The 23,420-nt window shown below is 43.1% G+C and overlaps 1 protein-coding gene across 1 annotated transcript in view; it reads left to right on the forward strand.

Moving 5' to 3' along the window:
- The first annotated feature begins 6,064 nt into the window (after nt 1–6,064).
- Nucleotides 6,065–23,420, forward strand: part of LOC126191119 (uncharacterized) — an 885,930-nt gene continuing 868,574 nt past the window's right edge. Inside the window, exon 1 of the mRNA XM_049931861.1 lies at nt 6,065–6,433. Within this exon, the coding sequence (XP_049787818.1) occupies nt 6,376–6,433 (58 nt within the window). The 5' untranslated portion in view covers nt 6,065–6,375. The remainder of the gene's footprint in view (nt 6,434–23,420) is intronic.

Genomic DNA, 23,420 nt, shown 5'->3' on the forward strand with positions numbered 1-23,420 from the left:
ATTACCTTGGGGAACGCCAGAAGTCACTTGTGTTTTACTCGATGACCTTGCGTCAGTTACTACGGACTGTGAACTCCCTGACAGGATACCATGGATCCAGTCACATAACTGAGGCGATATTGCATAAGCACGCAGTTTGATTACAAGCCGCCCGTGTGGTACAGTGTCAAAAATTTCTGGAAATCTAGAAGTACGGAGTCAATTTGAAATCCCTTGTCGACAGTACTCAACACTTCCTGTGAGCAAATACACTCCTGGAAAATGAAATAGGATCACACTGACGGAAGTGAGCAAGACCCGCCGTACTTGCATTGGACACTAGGAGAGCGCCGTGCATGCGATGATCAAACGCGCAGCGCAGCGGGCACACAACGAACAGCATTATCGGCCGTGGAATGTTGCTAGCTGCACAGCGGTTGGTCACCACCCGAGCCAGTGACAGTTTGCCGTGGCATACGGAGTTCCGTCTGTTCCTGCAACATTGTTAGCATGCCGTGACTGCGTGTACCTGAACCGTTTGAGCGAGGGCGTATAGTCGGCATGGGTGGACGTACCGCTGAACTGCGCAACACATGGGACGTGGGGTCTCCACAGTGCTTCGATGTTGTCGCCAATGGTCAGCAGGAGGCGCACATGCCTGTCGACCTGTGTCCGGATAGTAGCGACTCATTGACGCACGTCAACACCGTCGCATCTTAACGTAGTACTGGACCGAACCGTCACTTCACAGTAACTTAGGGACACTGTTGCTCCAGGGCAGAGATTCCCGACAGTTGGTCCGTTGACCCCTAGGGGTCCGCGAGCTATGCGAGAGGCGTCCGCAAGCTGCTATTACAATAAAAATATATTAAATATATTTCGTATCACAACAGATTTTTAGTTTAGGCCGCTTCCTGCATGAGCAGAGCTTTAGCGAATGCTGACTTCTGCGTCTAGCGTCTTCCTAGAGCCACCTGACACTGGCACATTCTAGCGCAAAACTAGAATTAGACAGATGCAAATAGTTCTGCTGTATACCGTTAGACTACGCGCGCTGCCTCTTTGTAGCTGACAACTGACAGTCACTTTACACAGAAACTCGCATTTCAGACGACAATCGGCCATTGTTAATTCATTTCCAGTGCTTTCACAGACCGTATTGTTTACATATTCAATTTTCTGTATTAAAACAGTGGTGTTTGTAAAGCGTTGTTTTAGGGGAAGCTACAGTTCGCATAGTTAAAAATGGACCGTTGGTTAAAAAGTGGTTCGTTGAAACGAGAAAGGCCTAGAGATGAAGAGGAAGATAATGCATTTGTTGTACTAAACAACCAGATCTGAAGAAAAAGATTTCGAGTAATAATCAAAAATTTAACTATAACAATGATGGCTAAATTGAAAAAGTTTTAAGCTTAACCCTTCACTGCGTTGCTTTGCACATGTGCAAAGCAAAGATTCAACTCACTTTTCGCCGTTCTTCTTGAGGTTTAACGCGTGAAACTGCTTTGCTGATGTGCTATGTTGTATTATGATGGTAACTGATAAGATTCTGCCACTAGAATGCTTTACTGAGTGTATGACGCGACGATGTGTGTTGCTGTGAGTATTATTGTAAGTCAGGCTGACATTGCTCTCTTTCGGCGGTGATTGTTAGTAGTTGAATGGAAGAACACGTGAATGCAAAAAATTTGTAGTCCTTCTATAACCTTTGGAGAGATTCTGCTCCGCTCATCTTGTATTTCTGCTAATAAAAATGTGAGTAGTACACAAATCAATTTCATTTGCATATGTGCAGTAGTGCTTAATAATACTTCTATCTTATTTTTTTCAACATTTTTCCTTACATCCTTGAACAATAGGAAATAAAAAAAAATATTTTAACTTCTAAAAAAGAGTGTGTAATGAAGCGTTAATTTTTTTTTTCAAAAATGAATATCTCAATATTTTTTCTAAGTGTTGAAAATAGAAAACGTTTAAAAAGACTCTTAATTTGGCTTTTTGAGGTTCTTCATACTGTTATACGACAAGGTACCAATCATGCTCGTCCGCAGCTCGTGGTCGTGCGGTAGAGTTCTCGCTTCCCACGGCCGGGTTTCCGGGTTCGATTCCCTGCGGGGTCAGGGATTTTCTCTGCCTCGTGATGACTGGGTGTTGTGTGCTGTCCTTAGGTTAGTTAGGTTTAAGTAGTTCTAAGTTCTAGGGGACTGATGACCAAAGATGTTAAGTCCCATAGTGTTCAGAGCCATTTGAACCATTTGAACCAATCATGCTCGATGAGGGGTTCCTCGAGAAAATGTTGCTGGGAAGCCAATATCAGCGAGAACAATTCGCAACCGTCTCCATGACGCCAGCTACAGTCCCGCTACATAGTTCAGCCCGTCGCCAGTGGTGTCACGATAGGCATTTTTGGAAGGACATTGATGAGAGTATGGTTCAAATGGTTCTGATCACTATGGGACTTAACTGCTGAGGTCATCAGTCCCATAGAACTTAGAACTGATTAAACCTAACTAACCTAAGGACATCAGACATATCCATGACCGAGGCAGGATGTGAACCTGCGACCGTAGCGGTCGCGCGGTTCCAGACTGTAGCGCCTAGAACCGCTCGGCCACAGCGGCCGGCAGTGATGAGAGTCGCCTCTACCTTGGTACCAATGATGCGTGCCACCCAGCATGCTTTTTATGATGTACGAGGTGTGGCTAGAAAAAAACCGGACTAGTACTGGTGAAACAATAAAACGAATGCAATAAGGCTGAACGTCGCGTGGCCTGTCACGTGACTCTCGCTCCGCCTACTGCTCGAGTTTCATCTGCCTCCTGCACTCAGTCTGCCCATGGCGTCTGTTTGAAGTAGTTGACGTTTTGACTGTGCGTCGGAAAATGTTGAGTGTACAGAAAGAACAGCGTGTTAACATCAAATTTTGTTTCAAACTAGGAAAATCTGCAAGTGAAACGTTTGTAATGTTACAACAAGTGTACGGCCGTTTAACAATCAGAGCAGAGCAGCGATCTTGTCGAACAAGTTTACCGATTTTTTCAATGTTTGCATCAGTTTTTGCTGACAATGGTCTGCCAGTGCGAGTGTCTTCGCGGCCATCATTAAATCGTTTAAATCACTCAAACACTTGTGTTCGCGATAAACAATCATCGCCGTACACTTGTTGTAACATTACAAACGTTTCACTTACAGATTTTCCTAGTTTGAAACAAAATTTGATGTTAACACGCTGTTCTTTCTGTACACTCAACATTTTCCTACGCACAGACAAAACGTCAACTACTTGAAACAGACGCCACGGACAGACTGAGTGCAGGAGGCAGATGAAATTCGAGCAGTAGGCGGAGCGAGAGTCACGTGACAGGCCACGCGACTTTCAGCCTTATTGCATTCGTTTTATTGTTTCACCAGTACTAGTTCGGTTTTTTTCTAGCCACACCTCGTATGTCAATTACCCTGGAAACCTCGATCGCCAGATCTGTCCCCCGTTGAGCGTGTTTGGGATCGGATGAAACATCATCTTGCGCAGTCTTCACGCCCATCTGAGGCGCCAGGTGGAAACTGCATGGCAGTCCATTGCACAAGACTACATTCAGCACTGAGACTATCGTCTCCATGGGAGTATTGCAGTCTGCATTGTTTCAAAAAGAGCTTGTACATGGTACATTGTGGACACTCGTTTGATTGTACTCGTCTTCGTATGGCTCTGTCTGTGTGATACGTGTATACGTCCTCAGGGATGTGTCAATAAAATCTCCTCCTGCTGGGGCGACGAATTCATGGTGTTAGGTTTTCATTTTCTAGGTGTGCAGTTAGTTGTGTTTCACAAGAACGATGCCTTTTAGAGTCCATGTCCACTAGAAACTTTGCTTCGGATGGACGTTGCTCTCGCGTCCCTCAGTGTTGACCATTCATCCTTCGACACTCCGAACGTGCATTGGAGGAAGAGCTTCAGATTATGCGACGGTACTATGTTAAGGGGAGGTTTACAATCTTTTGGTTCAGAAAATCGATTATTTTAAAATTGCATTTTTGGATCCATAAAAGTGTTTAGAATCCACCACTGAATTTTCCGAATACGGAACGGAAATGTTTGTTATTCGCAGCTGAACAAAACAATGCACCTGCCTGAAATCAGCCTTTTTCACGGACCAGTTTTTGCTTTCGAAGGACGTGTTATTGTACCGGTGCTTGGGAGGAAACACACAAAATTCAAATGAAAGTTTCAACGCGTGTGTTTGGCAGTTAGCCCCCAAGCATTTGCATTCTGGTGCGAAGACTGTGGAGATAGCGACTTTCCTGGCAGTGAGCAGCTTCAACGAAGAGTATTCAGCAATTCTGAAGACTTTGACAACGATGGACGTCACCCTGGGATTCTATTCGACGCAGTTCGCCTAGCATTCGATTGACTACCGGATTCGAGCGGCCGAAAACCGCTTGTCACCGGCCGTACGAGCGGCTCTGGAGCAGCGCAGGATGGCCCAGATCGAGCATAACGCCATCTATGAGGGAGAGGAAGGACTAGTGTATGGACCAGGAATAGCAGATTGAACGTAAATTGCATAATATTGCATTTACATGTAGTCAAAACTTCAAACGCGTTTTTCTCGGAATGACTTTCTTTTTATCGCGCGGTATGGTAACTTCGAATCTGCTGAACCGATTGGCACGATTCTTTGTTTCCGACGAAGCTAACTAAATTGTCTAGTAGTTGTACCACTTTTACTCCGATCCATGAACTATAAATATTTTTACTTGGCCGAAGAAGTCGAAAAATTGACCAAAAAATCCCTAATTGTTTTAAAATGGCCGCCATTTTGTTTCCTAGGGTCTTTAAAGGCAGATTTTTAGCCATAGCATGTAAATCTACTTTTTTGTAATCAGACAACCCTGTTTAATAAAGCATGAAAGTCAATGCAAGTTGTCTTGTGCGCGGTCGCGTGTGATCGCTGGTGAGACACAGAAAGGAAGTCTAGTCTTTTGTTAATTACTTCTTCTGTTATCTGTTCTGGAAAGGAGTCGAGGGAGAGCCTCGCGCGTTTGACTGGCCGCTCTAATCTAAACTCTTTAATTTTCTAAAAAATCACTGCGTACTGCAAGTCGCATACTCGCGCATACTAGTAATTATAAACGGAAATTTCCACTGCGCACGGACGAGATACCTACGATCGGATAATCAACATATCACTAGTGATTAATATTGTATTCCCAATGTAAGTAGCATAGTGCACGTCAGTAATTATAGTTATGATTAACGCTATTGTGATTTCATTATTTGTTTCATCCATGATCCTAAAATTTCAACATTATATGTATTTTCAGTATCTATCTGATTTTAGCTCAGAAATAACGTGGCCGACGAACCTCCTTCTTACGGCGACGAAATTCTCAAAGTATATGTCCGATGCCACCTTATCATGGTTTAAATATATTCACTGATTTTTTGAAATATCTCCATCCATCTCAATTCAGTTCAAAAAAATTATAAAAAAACCAAAATAATATAAATAATCATATTTACATACAAAAGTATATATATTTTTTATCTAATTATTTACAGGTCCAAATAACTTAAGCGAGGTACAACTCCTAAAGAATCTTATAGACTTCGCTAATGTTAGCCGGCTGACCTGTGGCATATCGCGCGTGGAGGTCTACATCGGAACTTTGTTTCGATCCGACGGCACTTCCGCCTTTGCTCTTCGCCATTTCTGGTCGAAAAAATTCCAGTTTGTAGAGGAAATATCAATAAACATTTTGACCAAATTTGACATTTATATTTAAAACACAACCAGAGCAGAAAAAACCTCGAATAAAATGCTTTTTACCGGCCAAAGACAGTAACCCACCCCTTAAGAGTACTTGAATGATATTACAGCGTTTTCCCTGCCGTGGTTACAGCAACAATCCGGGCCCAGGGATTCCCGCCTGCGCTTGTCGCTGCGAGGCGTGAGGATCCACTGCGTTCTCGCGCCTGGGATCCCCCAGCCACTGCGCATGCGCCGGCCAGTTGGCGACCAGCGGGAATCCACCGGCGCCTCAGTTGCGCTTCTGCACCCGGCTCACCAAGGTGGGGCGCTCGACAGAGGTTAGACATGTAACGTCATAAACTCACGGACCTGGAGCACTGCACACTAGCATGGTGACCGCGATCGCGTTACCACGTGCAAAAATAGAGTGTAGCCCCGAACTAGACTGAGATATTCGTTTACCCTATCTGATAATTGCGAAGCAGTCTGCGAAGGAATCGCTAACAGCAGATAACAGCCGTGCTTGCGTGTGTCTCAAACGGAACGCAGTTTTGTCGATAATTTTTAAAGTAACATGGAGAGTGATTGTGTGTATATTACAGCAGAGGATTTGTAGACAGTCGAGAGGGAACAAGAGCCAGGAAGAATGACACGGCTGGTATTCGTGTTCATCGCTGTCTTCGCACTTCACACCTGCCTCGATGGTAAGTTAATCACGACGCAAAAGCTGTGAGAAGTTATTGCACACTATTACTAATTTATTTGAAAGATACGTGTAATACTGTCGAAAACTACTGCCGATACATTACTAGCAACGTGACACTGCTAACGCCTGAAGTACGTGACTAACATTGTGCTTAAACATGCAAGCAGTTAAAGTAGCCTCTTGAGTAACGTAATTCTGAACAGTTCGTCGAATTCGTTCACAGGTCCCATGAACTTAGTATATTTTATCTGGTACTCGTAATTGCTGTAGATCTACAATCATACTTATAAAACACTTACTGCACGGACATGCAGTACCAATGAAACCAAGATAACGGTAATTAGAATTTTGAAATTTTTCGTTCTAATTCATTCCTCATTTAGAAAACTCAAAGAAGTAAATGATTTACATGGCAACTCATGTAACGAGAACTTACCATTCCCGTGCTATAAGAAGACACAAATTAAACGTTGCACACTTCTGCATCTGTTGTAATTTAGAGTGAAGCTGATAATTACCATTTTCAGAATCATCTTACATACATTTTAACAGTTTTCATTGTTGACATAGAGACAGATATCGCTCTCACGTGCCACATTACACGGTTTCTTCGTCCATTCATTGCCTGCATTAAGTTTGCCTCCTATGCATCAGTTAATTAGTTATAAATGTGTAAATTACTGCCTCCCTCCCAATGGATCCCGTGTCTTACGCCAGTTCTACTACAACATGGAAATGATACCTCCATTACATAACGTCGCACTAATTAAAACCACAACTCAGTAACATTCTTCCCTTGCTGTTCACTGGTAAGTGGAGTTTGAAAATATACTGCACACGAGAATCGTTTTAGAGAAAGCATAAATAGAAACGTATGTAACACTCCCACAAAGGACTGTAAACGCTATGTACCATTAATCCAAATGAATCTGCAGCGCTCCGACGAGATAAAATAATTTGTAGAACATGTGTTGTTGCTACTCCTACGTAAGCCATTGTTACAGGATGTTAATCAAGACATTACAATGAAGATGGATGATATTCGCTAAACCCAAACTCTCTCAATAGTTTGGACTTGACCATCACGCCAAGCGTTATTTGTTTTTGTAGAGACTTCGGAAAGTAATAATAGAATTTTAAGGCAACGTAAGGTAGGTAATTTGAAAATTGAATATCAGCGAGTACAATCAGTATTCGGGTAAAAACATGGATAAGCGCAAAAATCAGTCAGTCGGGCATTATGGTCTTTGTTAGCGAGACTCTTCATGTAAATCTCTAACGGAACAATGCGTTAAGGCGTAACATACATATGTAAATTTGTTGGTACATACAGACAGTAAACAGCTATCTCCAGACGACAATCACGATAAAATTTTGAGTAAGTACTTTCTTAAGAGACGGAAATAAAAAATATAGTTCACCATTTTACATGTAATGCATAAAGGAATGCTACCTACCCTTGGAGTATGTTCGTATCTACTTTACTCTACAGAACACTTCTTCTAACATTCAGTTCTGGAATCGCTCAAATATCCACTTTCGTGGTTCAGAGGTCAGCGGTTGTGGCTCCCAAACTAAGGCCGCAGGTTCTAATTCCGGAAATGGTGAGTATGCGTTGGTGGGAGTACTACAACGTGAAGCAGTGAGCCTCGAAGAGAAAACTTGGGTAGTTGCTGAAGAAAAAGTGTAGGCTATGAGTCTGAAAGTCGACAAGAGTAGCGGGAAGAGCATTATACTACCTATGTCCCTTCAATACTGTTACCCCAGTGTTCTATAGGATGCTAATATGACTTGTTCGTTGGGTTGCTGAATTCAGGAACATTGGTAATTGTCGGGGCAATCTCTCTATCCACCGCCAGATTTGGAAAACAATGAGTAATATAATCACACAGTTCGACCGATATTGATTTCAATCATTATTTTAAACTACGTTACCTCTTCTGGCTCTAACGTAGTATTTAAGTTCGACTCTGCATACAGCATGCAGAGTTTTATAACTGACTTTCATTTAGGCGCCGATGCTAACTCTTCATAACTTACAGGAACCCTCGGCAATGTGAAAACCTCCATTAACTGCTATCGATTGTGGCAAATCGTTCTCGGAAATTTACTGATCGACATCCTACAAACATCTACAGCAATCAGGACGAGACAATGTGATTCCCGAAAACTCGTAGACACCCTCAGAATAGTAGCGGCTAAAATCTCGAGAAGCATTAGTCGTCATATGACGACAACCTCTACCAACACCTTGGAGAAAGTTGAAGACGCATCCACAGCGGCTTCTACGGAGCCTTCGAATTTGATAGCGCGAAAAGTAAGCACAAGGTGAAACCTGCACGAAAACAATCCTGAGGTACAGCCACGGCGGATACACTAATGATCTAAACTTTTTCTTCTGAACTTGAGAGTCCGCAGCTCGTGGTCGTGCGGTAGCGTTCTCGCTTCGCACGCGCGGGTTCCCGGGTTCGATTCCCGGCGTGGTCAGGGATTTTCTCTGCCTAGTGATGACTGGGTGTTGTGTGATGTCCTTAGGTTAGTTACGTTTAAGTAGTTCTGTGTTCTAGGGGACTGATGACCATAGATGTTAAGTCCCATAGTGCTCAGAGCCATTTGAACCATTTGAACTTGAGAACTTCTCATTAGTTATCTAGACCAATATCCACAATATAATGAAGTATGCTGATATTCACAGAAATAAAAACATCCCGAGAGCAAATCACGTTCACGCATCCAGCACAGCTGTTCGTACTTATTCAATTGACAGTATACTTTTCATTGACCTGTATTCATATCAAGAAAAAGAACAATGAAAAGAAATCCATTTCAGAGATATGCGCCATTCCTCAACGCAGTAAATTAGTTCTAGCTCCGTGAGAGCGCCTGGGCATAATTTAAAGTAATGCACGTAATCTAGACAGACGTGACGCTACGACAAACACACTGACTCGCATCAGCACGAGTGGCGTTAAATTTATCAGCTATAGGGTGAGATTTTTCTGTGAAATTCGCGTACAGTTTCAGGTAACAGATTAAATAGCTTCTTTGACTGTCCATAGCTGCTTCCTTAATCCTCCTTCTTGTCTTACAGCTTACGCTGCGTGTCTCATGACTAAGTTATCGTCGGAACGCTAATCTCTTTCTTTCTTTACTTCGAGTTCTCAGTCGATGTGGAGACAGCTTGTCATACAGTTTGTCGAATCAACATATAAAGGAGAGTCTGGTTGTTACGTTATTGTGTTTGTGTCTCGATGAAGTATTGACTCTACAAGCTGGCAAAATTGGTAGATCTGTCAGTCTCGGATAAGAGAGCCACGGAGGCAATGAAACATGGTATGGAAAACGTCATGGTAGTTGCCGAGAATGCCAACATACGTATGAGCGTACGCATTCTCAGCGCAATGCCGTAAAAGTAAATTATAACTGAAGGGAAAATTGTGTTCTCATTAAAAATTTGCGTTATTTAGATCTGAGTAAGGACTGCATCTGTGTGCCGTAACGAATTAGTGACACATGCGACGTAATTATGTTTCAGTTAATGGAAATTTATTTCCTTCGGATACCATCAGTTGTCGCTCTAGTTGTCTTTGTAGCGTGCCTTAGGTATAATTTACCAAAAGCCTTTTTCTTTTCTCCTTGCAGCTTTTTACGGCGTCCCTTTTTTTTGGCTATTACAGGAATATACAAGACAGTGTGAGTACAGACGTAGTACGCTTATACTCATTAAGCCCCTATTCGAGTCTGGTAAAACTCATAAGTGGTAATGGAGTTCTGAAACGACGTACGTGCCAGACCATTCATGTAAGAGGTCTGTGACAACGTATTTGGCGTGAATGAAAGATTTGGAGTCATCTGGCGGCACTGAACGCAGTAGCTTGTAGTCACATGATTACTTACCACACCAGCAACCATAATCCAAAAAGTCACCTTCCGTGACAAAAGCTTTTCTGGTACTACCATCATATCCGTGCTTTACTATTCCGTTCTCGAATGTGGAAAGGTGTCACTATGTCGCTGCAAACCCTCGAACTTAACGTTTTTGGGACTTAAGAGATATATATACAAAGGGTAGTAATCAGATCGAAGCAACTTAAGTTCTGGTCCAGAGTGTATCTGAATATGCTGATGGAACTACTCCATTTTTAGCTGGCCGGTGTGGCCGTGCTGTTCTAGATGCTTCAGTCCCGAACCACGCGACTGCTACCGTAGCAGGTTCGAATCCTGCCTCGGGAATGGATGTGTGTGATGTCCTGAGGTTAGTTAGGTTTAAGTAGTTCTAAGTTGTAGCTGACTGATGGTCTCAGATGTAAAGTACCATAGTGCTCAGAGCCATAACGATTTTTTACTCCATTTTTAGCAATCATATTCAACATCTCGCTCCCAGCGCTACAAAAGAGGGGGAATAGAAGTAACCCGCTGAGTTATAGACCCACATCATTAACATCAGTTTGTAGTAGGACTTTGGACCACATATATTGTTCCAGCTTTAGGGAATACCTTGAAGAAAACGATCTATTCATTCACAGTCACATGGGTTAAGAAAATACGGTTCTCGAGGAACACAGCTGTCTCTTTAATCAAACGAAGACATCTGTGCTATAGACAGGGGATCTCAAGTTGATTCAATTTTTCTAGACGTCCTGACTGCTTCTGACACAGCGTCTCTAAACAAATGGCATGCTACGGAGTATCGCCTCACAAGGAGACAATCAGACCTGTTAATCATGCATTTTGAAGAGTCTTAAGTATGTTTTAGAGATACCCGTCTTCAGCACCTGGCTAGTGGCTCTTCGTACGTCGGCCCATATTTTCCGAAGAAATCAATGTTTAAGTTTAATACGTACCTTCTGTACCTGTGGCATTATGCAGTTTTTACTAACGCGGAAGAAAGGCAGTTGTTAAGATTCCTGGCTGTCGTGCTGGCGGTATAGGTTCAGATCCTGCCCGTGTACTTCCTTTTTCTCCTTTTCATGGTACAGAATATTATTAAATAGCAAAATGCTATATTATTGAAAAGAAGTATTTTCGGCGTAGTAATATCATTAATAACTCAGTCATTGCGGCAAACGTTCTTCAAATGTTTAATCCGTTTGTTATAAATTATTTTGCAGGATCATCTTAGGCGCTACTGTTTGCCGTGCTAGAACAGAATTCCGAATGGTATCTGCCGTAGAAGTAAAACTGCTGCCTTTGAGGCACATGGATGTTTCAGACTCGATACCAGAAAACACAGTTCGTTTGAATTCAAAGAGTGTGTTCTTTCTTCGGTCAATTCCGATGCGAGTCACACGTATTTGATGATTACTGCGAAAGTAGATACAGTCAACTTAGGCTGAAACAAAGAATATCTTTTTATATAATCTTCACTAGAATTAACACCTCCATTAGTCTTGAGCAAGTTGTGAGCAGTTAGAATTTTCTCCTGTTTGTAAAAACAAACATCACCGATTTGTCAAAGTGGGGTACATTTGGGTGAGATATGTTTTACGGTCTAGGTGCACGCTTTTCTGTCATGCCTGCCGTGTTTGTCCTACCCCGAATCAATTGAAAGTTGTCCAAATGTTTGGAATATTAACTACGAACCACAAACGGCGCACACATTTGAAGAACGTTTACCGTAATGATTGATTTATTTAGAAAATAACAACGTCAAAAATTATTATTTTTCAATAATTTCGCATGACATTTACCATGTAATAATATTCTTCAGGATGAAACTGAAGGAAAGGAGGAAGTGCTCAGGCACGATTTACTCCCGTACCGGCTGAAAGACAGCCGTGAACCTTAGCGAGTGGTCGGAACGTGACCAGCGTTACAGGTAGACAAGGTGCGCAAAAACTTCATCATCGATTTTCTTTTAAACTAGGGACCTTAGGACGAAAATCCACTAAATTAGTGACTCAGCACAGGTCCATCTACAACATACTCGATCATCAAAATCCTGGACTAACATTACTGACGGTCATCTTGTCAATTGCGCCACTAGATCCGTGACTTCCTATCAGGGAGGTCACAGTTTGAGGTAATTAAGGGGCAGAGACCGGGTGAAACTTAATTTATATCTTAGGTTCCCATTCGAAGTGTTATAGGCCATCTGCGGTCCTTAATCAATATAAACGATTTCTGATAAAAACTGACATGACCGCCGACAAAGTTATCAGATGGAAATTGGAAATTTATGGTAAGATCTATGGGACCAAACTACTACGGTTCCTAGCCTCACACACTACTTAGTGTAACTTAAACTAACTAAGGCTTACGCTAAAGACAACACACACAATCATGTCTGAGGGAAGACTCGAACATCCGACGGAGAAAGCTGCGCGAACCGTGGCAAGACGCCTGAGACCTCGCGGCTACGCCGAGTGGCGGTTAGCAGATGGAAGCTGTGGTCCACCGTCTAGAAAAACGTTCAGAAGATCAGAATGAAATACAGAATTACTTAGATGAGAGACATCATCTTACTGCGCAGACGGACAATGTTGATGAATGCAGTGAGATCCCACCCACCCCCCCCCCCCCCTCTTGGGTACTATTTCCGTAGATTTCAGTTACATATTAATAACACAAACTTAAATGATATGGATTACGCTAAATACCTAGGATTTACGTTTAGGAACAACTGGAATCATCACAGGGTAAATGTTGTGCGGATAGCGTATCAAAGACTGATATTTATTGGTAAGACCCGTAGAAAGATAATGTCTGCACTTTGTTCGTCGTCTTGTGGAGTATTGCTGCATGTCCTTACCATGACTGACGAAGAACAACGGCCGGCCGGTGTGGCCGAGCGGTTCTAGGCGCTTCAGTCAGGAACCACGTGACCGCTACGGTCACAGGTTCGAATCCTGCCTCGGCCATGGATGTGTGTGATGTCCTTAGGTTAGTTAGGTTTAAGTAGTTCTAAGTTCTAGGGGACTGATGACCACAGATGTTAAATCCCATAGTGCTCAGAGCCATTTGAAGCATTTGAAGGACAACGCGCAAGTTTAAAGGATGGCGTCTCCTTTTATATTATCACGAAATACCGTACCGCAAGTCTCTAGAGGAGCGGAATGTTCCAAGTGATTGGAAAAGAGCACAGGTAGTCCCAGTCTTCAAGAACAGTCGTCGAGCAGATGCGCAAAACTATAGACCTATATCTCTGACATCGATCTCTTGTAGAATTTTACAACATGTTTTTTGCTCGAGTATCATGTCGATTTTGGAAACCCTAATCTACTCTGTAGAAATCAACATGGATTCCGGAAACAGCGATCGTGTGAGACCCAACTCGCTTTATTTGTTCATGAGATCCAGAAAATATTAGACACAGGCTCCAGGTAGATGCTATTTTGCTTGACTTCCGGAAGGCGTTCGACACAGTTCCGCACTGTCGCCTGATAAACAAAGTAAGAGCCTACGGAATGTCAGACCAGCTGTGTGGCTGGATTGAAGAATTTTTAGTAAACAGAACACAGCATGTTGTTATCAATGGAGAGATGTCTACAGACGTTAAAGTAACCTCTGGCGTGCCACAGGGGAGTGTTATGGGACCATTACTTTTCACAATATATATAAATGACCTAGTAGATAGCGTCGGAAGTTCCATGCGGCTTTTCGCGGATGATGCTGTAATATACAGAGAAGTTACAGCATTAAAAATTTTAGCAAAATGCAGGAAGATCTGCAGCGGATTGGCACTTAGTGCACCGAGTGGCAACTGACCCTTAACATAGACAAATGTAATGTATTGCGAATACATAGAAAGAAATATCCTTTATTGTATGCTTACATGATAGCTGAACAAACACTGGTAGCAGTTACTTCTGTAAAATATCTGGGAGTATGCGTGCGGAACGATTTAAAGTGGAATGATCATATAAAATTAATTGTTGGTAAGGCGGGTACCAGGTTGAGATTCATTGGGAGAGTCCTTAGAAAATGCAGTGCATCAACAAAGGAGGTGGCTTACAAATCACTCGTTCGATCTATACTTGAGTGTTGCTCATCAGAGTGGGATCCGTACCAGATCTGGTTGACGGAAGAGATAGAGAAGATCCAAAAAAGAGCGGCGCGTTTCGTCACAGGGTTATTTGGTAACCGTGGTAGCGTTACCGAGATGTTTAGCAAACTCAAGTGGCAGGCTCTGCAAGAGAGGCGCTCTGCATCGCGGTGTAGCTTGCTCGCCAGGTTTCGAGAGGGTGCGTTTTTGGATGAGGTATCGAATATATGGCTCCCCCTACTTATACCTCCCGAGGAGATGACGAATGTAAAATAAGAGAGATTCGAGCGCGCACGGAGACTTTCAGAAAGTCGTTCTTCCCGCGAACCATACGCGACTGGAACAGAACTGGGAGGTAATGACAGTGGCATGTAAAGTGCCCTCCGCCACACACCTGGTTTGCTTGCGGAGTATAAATGTAGATGTAAAAATTTGAAAATTCGTATTCCTGATATAGTGAGTCGGGCTATCAGACATTAGAACAAAGGCGTTTTTGCTTGATGCGAGAGCTTTTCACAAAATTTCAATCGCAAACTTCCTCCTCTGTGGCGAAAATATTTTTTGATTCCCACCTACAAATGGAAACATAGTCACTTTGGTAAAATTACAATAATCACAGCTCGCACCGACAGATTTAGGTATTCATTTTTCCCACGTAGTATTCGAGAGTGGAACGATCGATAAATACACTCCTGGAAATTGAAATACGAACACCGTGAATTCATTGTCCCAGGAAGGGGAAACTTTATTGACACATTCCTGGGGTCAGATACATCACATGATCACACTGACAGAACCACAGGCACATAGACACAGGCAACAGAGCATGCACAATGTCGGCACTAGTACAGTGTATATCCACCTTTCAAACAATGCAGGCTGCTATTCTCCCATGGAGACGATCGTAGAGATGCTGGATGTAGTCCTGTGGAACGGCTTGCCACGCCATTTCCACCTGGCGCCTCAGTTGGACCAGCGTTCGTGCTGGACGTGCAGACCGCGTGAGACGACGCTTCATCCAGTCCCAAACATGCTCAATGGGGGACAGATCCGGAGATCTTGCTGGCCAGGGTAGTTGACTTACACCTTCTAGAGCACGTTTGGTGGCACGGGATACATGCGGACGTGCATTGTCCTGTTGGAACAGCAAGTTCCCTTGCCGGTCTAGGAATGGTAGAACGATGGGTTCGATGACGGTTTGGATGTACCGTGCACTATTCAGTGTCCCCTCGACGATCACCAGTGGTGTACGGCCAGTGTAGGAGATCGCTCCCCACACCATGATGCCGGGTGTTGGCCCTGTGTGCCTCGGTCGTATGCAGTCCTGATTGTGGCGCTCACCTGCACGGTGCCAAACACGCATACGACCATCATTGGCACCAAGGCAGAAGCGACTCTCATCGCTGAAGACGACACGTCTCCATTCGTCCCTCCATTCACGCCTGTCGCGACACCACTGGAGGCGGGCTGCACGATGTTGGGGCGTGAGCGGAAGACGGCCTAACGGTGTGCGGGACCGTAGCCCAGCTTCATGGAGACGGTTGCGAATGGTCCTCGCCGATACCCCAGGAGCAACAGTGTCCCTAATTTGCTGGGAAGTGGCGGTGCGGTCCCCTACGGCACTTCGTAGGATCCTACGGTGTTGGCGTGCATCCGTGCGTCGCTACGGTCCGGTCCCAGGTCGACGGGCACGTGCACCTTCCGCCGACCACTGGCGACAACATCGATGTACTGTGGAGACCTCACGCCCCACGTGTTGAGCAATTCGGCGGTACGTCCACCCGGCCTCCCGCATGCCCACTATACGCCCTCGCTCAAAGTCCGTCAACTGCACATACGGTTCACGTCCACGCTGTCGCGGCATGCTACCAGTGTTAAAGACTGCGATGGAGCTCCGTATACAACGGCAAACTGGCTGACACTGTCGGCGGCGGTGCACAAATGCTGCGGAGCTAGCGCCATTCGACGGCCAACACCGCGGTTCCTGGTGTGTCCGCTGTGCCGTGCGTGTGATCATTGCTTGTACAGCCCTCTCGCAGTGTCCGGAGCAAGTATGGTGGGTCTGACACACCGGTGTCAATGTGTTCTTTTTTCCATTTCCAGGAGTGTAGTCTGAATCTGCTTCTATGAAAGCTGTACGAAACACTTGTGTCTGAGCTGCAGAATAATCGCTCGTCTTGAATGGCAAATCTCGAAAATGTATACAGTAACCATCTCCAAGATTGATAATTGTTCCGTTCAGTAGTGTTCGATGGGTACTTTCGTAACTCTTTCCCTTCTGTCTAACGATCCTTCGACAGAACGCGTTACTCTTCTTTCGATCTTCTCTCTCTCTCCTATTAATCCTGTCTGGTAAGGTCGAACGAATCTTTTCTAAAGGTTCTTATGTCACGGAAGAATTACTATTTCTTAGGAATTATCCGAGGGATCTGTGTGGCATCAACTATTTCGACAAACTTTTTCTGTTGTTCTTCCTCTTTGTAACTCGAACAACATATACTCCCAGATATTTTATGGTTATTGCTGCTACTATTGCTTGGTAGCCAATATTGTAATTGAAGAGCAATGAGGCTTTACTCCTTACTTCTGTATGATGCGTTACATTTCAAGACGTCAAGGGTTCAATGGCCGTCCCTGCACCAACCTGCGATCCTACGCAAGTCTTTGTGCTCTTTGGCGCAGTTTTCTGGTATTGTAACTTTGAAATACAGCACAGCATCACCCGCAAACGACATCAAGGAGATCCTTCGTTGTCACGATGCAATTTATAACCTATATACTGAACAGGGATGACCCTACAATACTTATTTCGAGTCCTTTGAAACTTTATTTCACGTCTGGTAATTTTTTTCCGTAACATTTTTCAGTCGGGATCTTTCTAAAAGGGAGTTATGAAGGCAGTCACAAAGCTGAAACTAATTTCCGCATGTATAGCACCAGCATTTCATCGTGAAAGTACTTTGTTTTACCATTGTCGTTATTCGCTTTCTGCTTTCGAGAATAACTAAGCCCCCTTCAAAGTGTGGAACGGACAACAGCCTGAAAAACTGGACTGAAAATTCGTACAGAGCCAAACGAAAATCTGGTGAGAAATATTTAATTTGACATAGATTTATTTTGCTTATCAAATTCGTATGAGGTAACAGCTCTCAATGGCAAAATACATCGAGACGAATAAACCGTTTCGAGAGTGAGGTAAGCACATAACTGAAGCTCTGAAAATAGTTCGCAGGTCTCGCCTTGGTAGACCTGTATCAGACACGCCGGGTTAGAGTCCTGGTTCCACTTTTAAGCTTTTATTGTTTCTGGAAATTTCAATTTTACTTATTTTTTACATAAATTGTTTCAGTTATGATAAAGGCCATTTTCGGATCAATGTGCAAGACAGTAGTCGTAGCCTCTTTCTGACGTTCCAGGCTGCTAGACAATGTGAAGACGACTGTGCCACACATTGATGCGAAAGTGACGGTCTGACAAGGTTGAACCAGTAATATATAACTGAAAACGCAACTGCGCCTGTAAATAAAAGTTCTTTGAACAAAATTTATAGTATACATCCTAATACGAAGAAGTTCGTACTGCAATAGAGTTTCCACAGATGGATGTTTGTGTATGTGAATTTTACAATAAGAGTGTGGGTGAGGAAGCACCATCATGTTTTTTCCCTCTAAGTGGACTGATAATTCAATTTTGAAGTTGAAGGGAATTTTCTAATTCTCTAGTTATGTAAATTAAGGGGAAGCCGTTCCAATTGCTAGTAAACTCATTAGCTGAAAATACAGGTGCAGAATCAGCACATTCCGGGCATCAGTAAGTTAATGGAGCATTGAAGTTAATGTATGATTCTTTTGCCTTCAGGCAGGTGGGTCTATGGGCATTTTGCCGGATTGGTCATTCCATTTTGGTACTCGATATTTTGATAATTATAATTTACAGTATCCGATTCTGATCAAGCTGTGCACCCTTGGTTTCTGTAACTATGTAGATGTTTGAATACGTCGTCGCGACGAAGATTGTGTGTGTGTGTGTGTGTGTGTGTGTGTGTAAATACAAACATTTCAGCTGCAAAATAAATGACGATAGTTGAAGTCGAGCAGATACAAAATGCTGAGTGACAGTATCAAGCAAAGCATTCCCGAAAAAAATATGATTCATAACATTGAATCTAAACGTCAGTCTTAGGAAGTCTTATCTGAAATTATTATCCTTGCTTTTGGCATTGTACGAAGGTAAAACGTGGACTACAAAGAGTTCAGACAACAAGAGAATAGAAGCTTTTGGATTGTGGTGATGCAGAGGAATGCTGGAAATGGGTATATGGAATAAATAATACGGAGAACTGAATGAAATTGGAGAACAGAGGAAATGAGGGAAGAACTTGATGAAGGGAATGCTTCGCCTAATAGGACACACCATGAAACATCAAGTGATAGCTGATTTGGCAGTGACGGAGGGAAATATGTGTGGGGGGAAGGGGGGAGGCAGTCATGGGGTGGTGTCGTAGGATGGCTTCACTGAAGTAACAGCTTCAACAGGATCTACGTTACTTTATTTATGGAGAGATTAAGAGGCTCTTACAGGATAGGCAAGGGTTAAGAACTGCGTCAAAATTAGGTTGTGAGGAGCGTTTAATACTGATGGTGATAAGTATCGCTTTAATTATCGCAGCAAAAGACACCGTTCTGCGTAGTGATGTCTAAGACACTAGACTGCCTACAATGAATAGGATAGGTTCGAAGGCGTTGTTTTCGTGGCAATCCTTGCGTTGACAGAGGTGATACTGTTTCCAATGTTTTGGCTTTTTAATGAGTTAACCTATCGTTGCGTTTGAGGATAGTTTTATGTTTATAATTGAAACACATTCGTATCCCTTTGGCACCATTCCTCCGCGATATATGTTGTGTCTTGAATTGTAATTGTTAGATGTAAATAAAACCCCGTGGCCATTTAATTATGGTGGAGACTGGAGATGAAATACATTGCCCGCAAATTGTAAAAGTCTCTCGAACAGCTGTATGGCAGCTGGGTTAACTCCTACCGAACAATTTAAAATCAACCGTCATGAGTGCCTTCACAAAATGGGATTGTGAAGAGAATTTTTTTTTAACCCATGATATTCGTACACATTTTTGTGTTCAGCAACAGCGCAGTGAAAACCCTCATTCTTTCTTTCATTATGATGATGCCTTAGAAGTAATCAGCGGCTGAAACGGCCCACCATTTTCTGAGTATACTACTTTATTCAGGGAGGTGAGTACGTAATCAAGAACCTAAAACTATGTCAAATATACATTAATTGAATCCTTGCCCAGAATGAAGTGTATTATTCATAAATAAGTTGAGATTTTCTTTAGCGATTCTTGAAGCACTTTGTTTCTATGATAATCAAATAGGAATTCTGCCACACAGACGAGACAGATTTGGATGTGTAGTGTATATCTTCCCAATGATTAGTTTCCTACGACAATTACTACTTTATGTCCTCGGAAATCTGTAAAGCTGGACAGCCTATTTACATACGGCAGTAACAACGGATAACTGTTCAACGTACCTATTCGGGCTGATAAGGTTTGCCACTGGGTACTAATTGCTGTTATTTCAATGCGAAATATAATTAATATGGAGGCGGATCAACTCTTAGCAAGTAAAGTTTTTATCAACATTTTGCTAGTCATTATATTTTAACCAATAAAATTGTAATTCGATAATTTACTTCTTTAGTTTGGCATTTATTTCTTGACTGGCGATATAAAGGACGACGGGAAGAATTTTTTTTTTTGTTATCACGATAGGAAGTATTCACATTAAGTGGCTTAATTAACCCAGTATCTTACCTGTAGAGCCTATATTCTTACATTATGTGTCTAGCTGTCCTTTCTATAAGGACATAAACTATAAACATGGTAAATTACAAGTAAACTTTTTTCTGTTGAGAAATTATTATTTTAATTTAGTAGGTAGCTCTAACGCAATATAATTAAGACCAATGGAAATGGAAATGCCGTGTGGCTAGGGCGTCCCGTCAGGTAGACCGTTCGCCTGGTGCAAGTCTTTCGAGTTGACGCCACTTCGGCGACTTGCGTGTTGATGGGGATGGAATGATGACGACAAGGATAACACAACACCGAGTCCCTGAGCGGAGAAAATCTCCGACCCAGCCGAGAACTGAACCCGGGCCGAAAGGTACGACATTCCGCCTCGCTGACCACTCAGCTACCAGCGGCGAAAGTAAGACTAATGACCTATATCTGTGGTGTCTGTTCTTTCGGACATGTCCGACAGTACTGACAACACACATATAATTAAGGCGAGGCTGGTCAGTGATCCCTGCAACTCTTACGGGAATCAGCGAAACGCCAAGAGTGATTAGGATAATATACAGGGGCACTACATCAGTAGTGGGTGGCATAAGTTGAGAATTTGGATCATAGAAAGCAGCCACCTGCGCTTCCTGCCAGTTCTCTACTCTGATCCGCAGTTTGTTGTCTGTGCTAAAACGTTGTTTTCATAGTCAGAAGTTCATGTGGCAGAGATGAAAATCAAATGCAGCCAAGTCCGGCGTGTATGGTGGGTAATCAAACACGTCCCATCGAAAACGCTGTGGGGGTGTCCTCATAGCACTATCAGTTTGCGGCCGAGAATTGGCATGAAGAAGGAAATGCATGACAGTTTCGTTGTGTGCGCTGCATTAAATCAAACGAAATCTCTCCCAGGCATTCATACTTGGCAGGAGACACTATTTTCTAGGCATTTTTACGTACTAACTGTGCGGTCAGAACTGAAGAGAGAGACGTGACACCATCGATCGGCGTATGAGAGACACTACCCCACAAATCTGTGGAAAGCTTTATCGGATTTTCACTGTGGTTTCAATTTCGTAATCGATCGGACGTCTCATTCTGAATGCCCCTGCTACCACTGATAGTAATAATATTAATAATGGCAGTGATATCGACAATAATACCAATTATCATAGTAGCAGGTATAAAAATAAGTTATAGTTGTACCAAATAGATGTTTTCTGTATAGTGATTTCTGGTGAAATGAAATTTAATTAGACTGCACCAGCTAAGATTACTGTAAAATGGGGAAGATCTAGTTGGAAGGAAGTATGTTCAAAACAATGGTTCAAATGGCTCTGGGCACTATGGGACTTAACATATATGGTCATCAGTCCCCTAGGACTTAGAACTACTTAAATCTAACTAACCTAAGGACATCACACAACACCCAGTCATCACGAGGCAGAGAAAATCCCTGACCCCGCCGGGAATCGAACCCGGGAACCCGGGCGCGGGAAGCGAGACCACGAGCTGCGGAATTATGTACAAAGGTAACAAATGCGTACAGGGACAATGCTTATCATAGTTGTTGTTTTAGTAGATACGTCATTGAATATCTCTTAAAGCTGGAGATTTTATTCTCTAATGTAATAAGGGAGGTTTCCTGCTACTTAGAAGTAGTTTGAGAAAGTGTCTGAACGGTGGTGTGGGGCAGAGAGGATTTTACTCTGATGGAAACCGGTGCTTCTGCTCTGTTGTTCAGATAACTGCGTTAAGGTCGAGAAGTGAGATGGTGGTCGGTGTACGTTGATAGAACAGTAGAGAAGACAGAGCGTAAGGAAATATCTGCGCTTGTCTGCACGCAAGTAGGATAGCTGCTCATATGATGGTCAAGTGTGATCAGAGATTCAAACATCACAGATATAACAAACACAAGGATTACTATGGAGTTCCAAGCGCACTAAGCTTTCCTCAGAAATATCTCGCAGGGTAACATCGCTGTGATGAATAATTGGAAGTAAAAGTTGTTTTACACGTTTCTTTTGCAGGTCAAGAGAGAAGACAACATCTGCGTACATATGGCATTTAAAGTAGGACAAAATTCATGACACATCATTGGCATACAATGAAAAGCATGTACTACTCAATACCGAACCCTGGGAGACGTCTGATATTACCACCTGTCTTCATTATGACTTTACAGTTGCCGACGTGGCACATTGCTTTCGAGACATCAGGTACGAGCGAAACCATTGCCCTGCACTTTCCGAGGGATTTTGGTTATTAAGTGTGGCAAGTAAGCCGGCCGCGGTGGTCTAGCGGTTCTGGCGCTGCAGTCCGGAACCGCGGGACTACTACGGTCGCAGGTTCGAATCCTGCCTCGGGCATGGGTGTGTGTGATGTCCTTAGGTTAGTTAGGTTTAAGTTGTTCTAAGTTCTAGGGGACTTATGACCTAAGATGTTGAGTCCCATAGTGCTCAGAGCCATTTGAACCATTTTTTTGTGGCAAGTAAGATTTCGAAGTCGACAATGTCAAAGGATTTGATGAAGTCTAAGAAGCACATAGTAACATGTTGTTGTGCGTGCAATGCAAGCTTCAGCTCACCTGTTATATTCATTAAGGAAGCTGTTGTGCTGCGTGCTTTACGGAATCTTCCAGAACCTAACGTGTGAGAAACAAGTTTTAGTTTTAAAGAGCCGATGCGGTATCTGAGCTTCGATTTCGATCCGAAGCTTAAATAGCTCCGACACTGGAAAATTCGAACCCTCAAAACCTTTAACATTTTAAGATACGTCGCACGCCAGGTAAGGGTAACAGACTGATCATGTCCCCTCCAGTTTTATAGAACGTGTTGGCACCCAGTATGAATCATCATCATCATCATCATCATCCTCATCTTTATTTAAGGCTGATTGTGCCTTTCAGCGTTCAGTCTGGAGCATAGCCCCCCTTATAAAATTCCTCCATGATCCCATATTCAGTGCTAACATTGGTGCCTCTTCTGATGTTAAACCTATTACTTCAAAATCATTCTTAACCGAATCCAGGTACCTTCTCCTCGGTCTGCCCCGACTCCTCCTACCCTCTACTGCTGAATCCATGAGTCTCTTGGGTAACCTTGCTTCTCCCATGCGTGTAACATGACCCCACCATCTAAGCCTGTTCGCCCTGACTGCTACATCTATAGAGTTCATTCCCAGTTTGTCTTTGATTTCCT

Source organism: Schistocerca cancellata, chromosome 6 (assembly GCF_023864275.1).
Source record: "Schistocerca cancellata isolate TAMUIC-IGC-003103 chromosome 6, iqSchCanc2.1, whole genome shotgun sequence".
Lineage (NCBI taxonomy): Eukaryota > Metazoa > Arthropoda > Insecta > Orthoptera > Acrididae > Schistocerca > Schistocerca cancellata.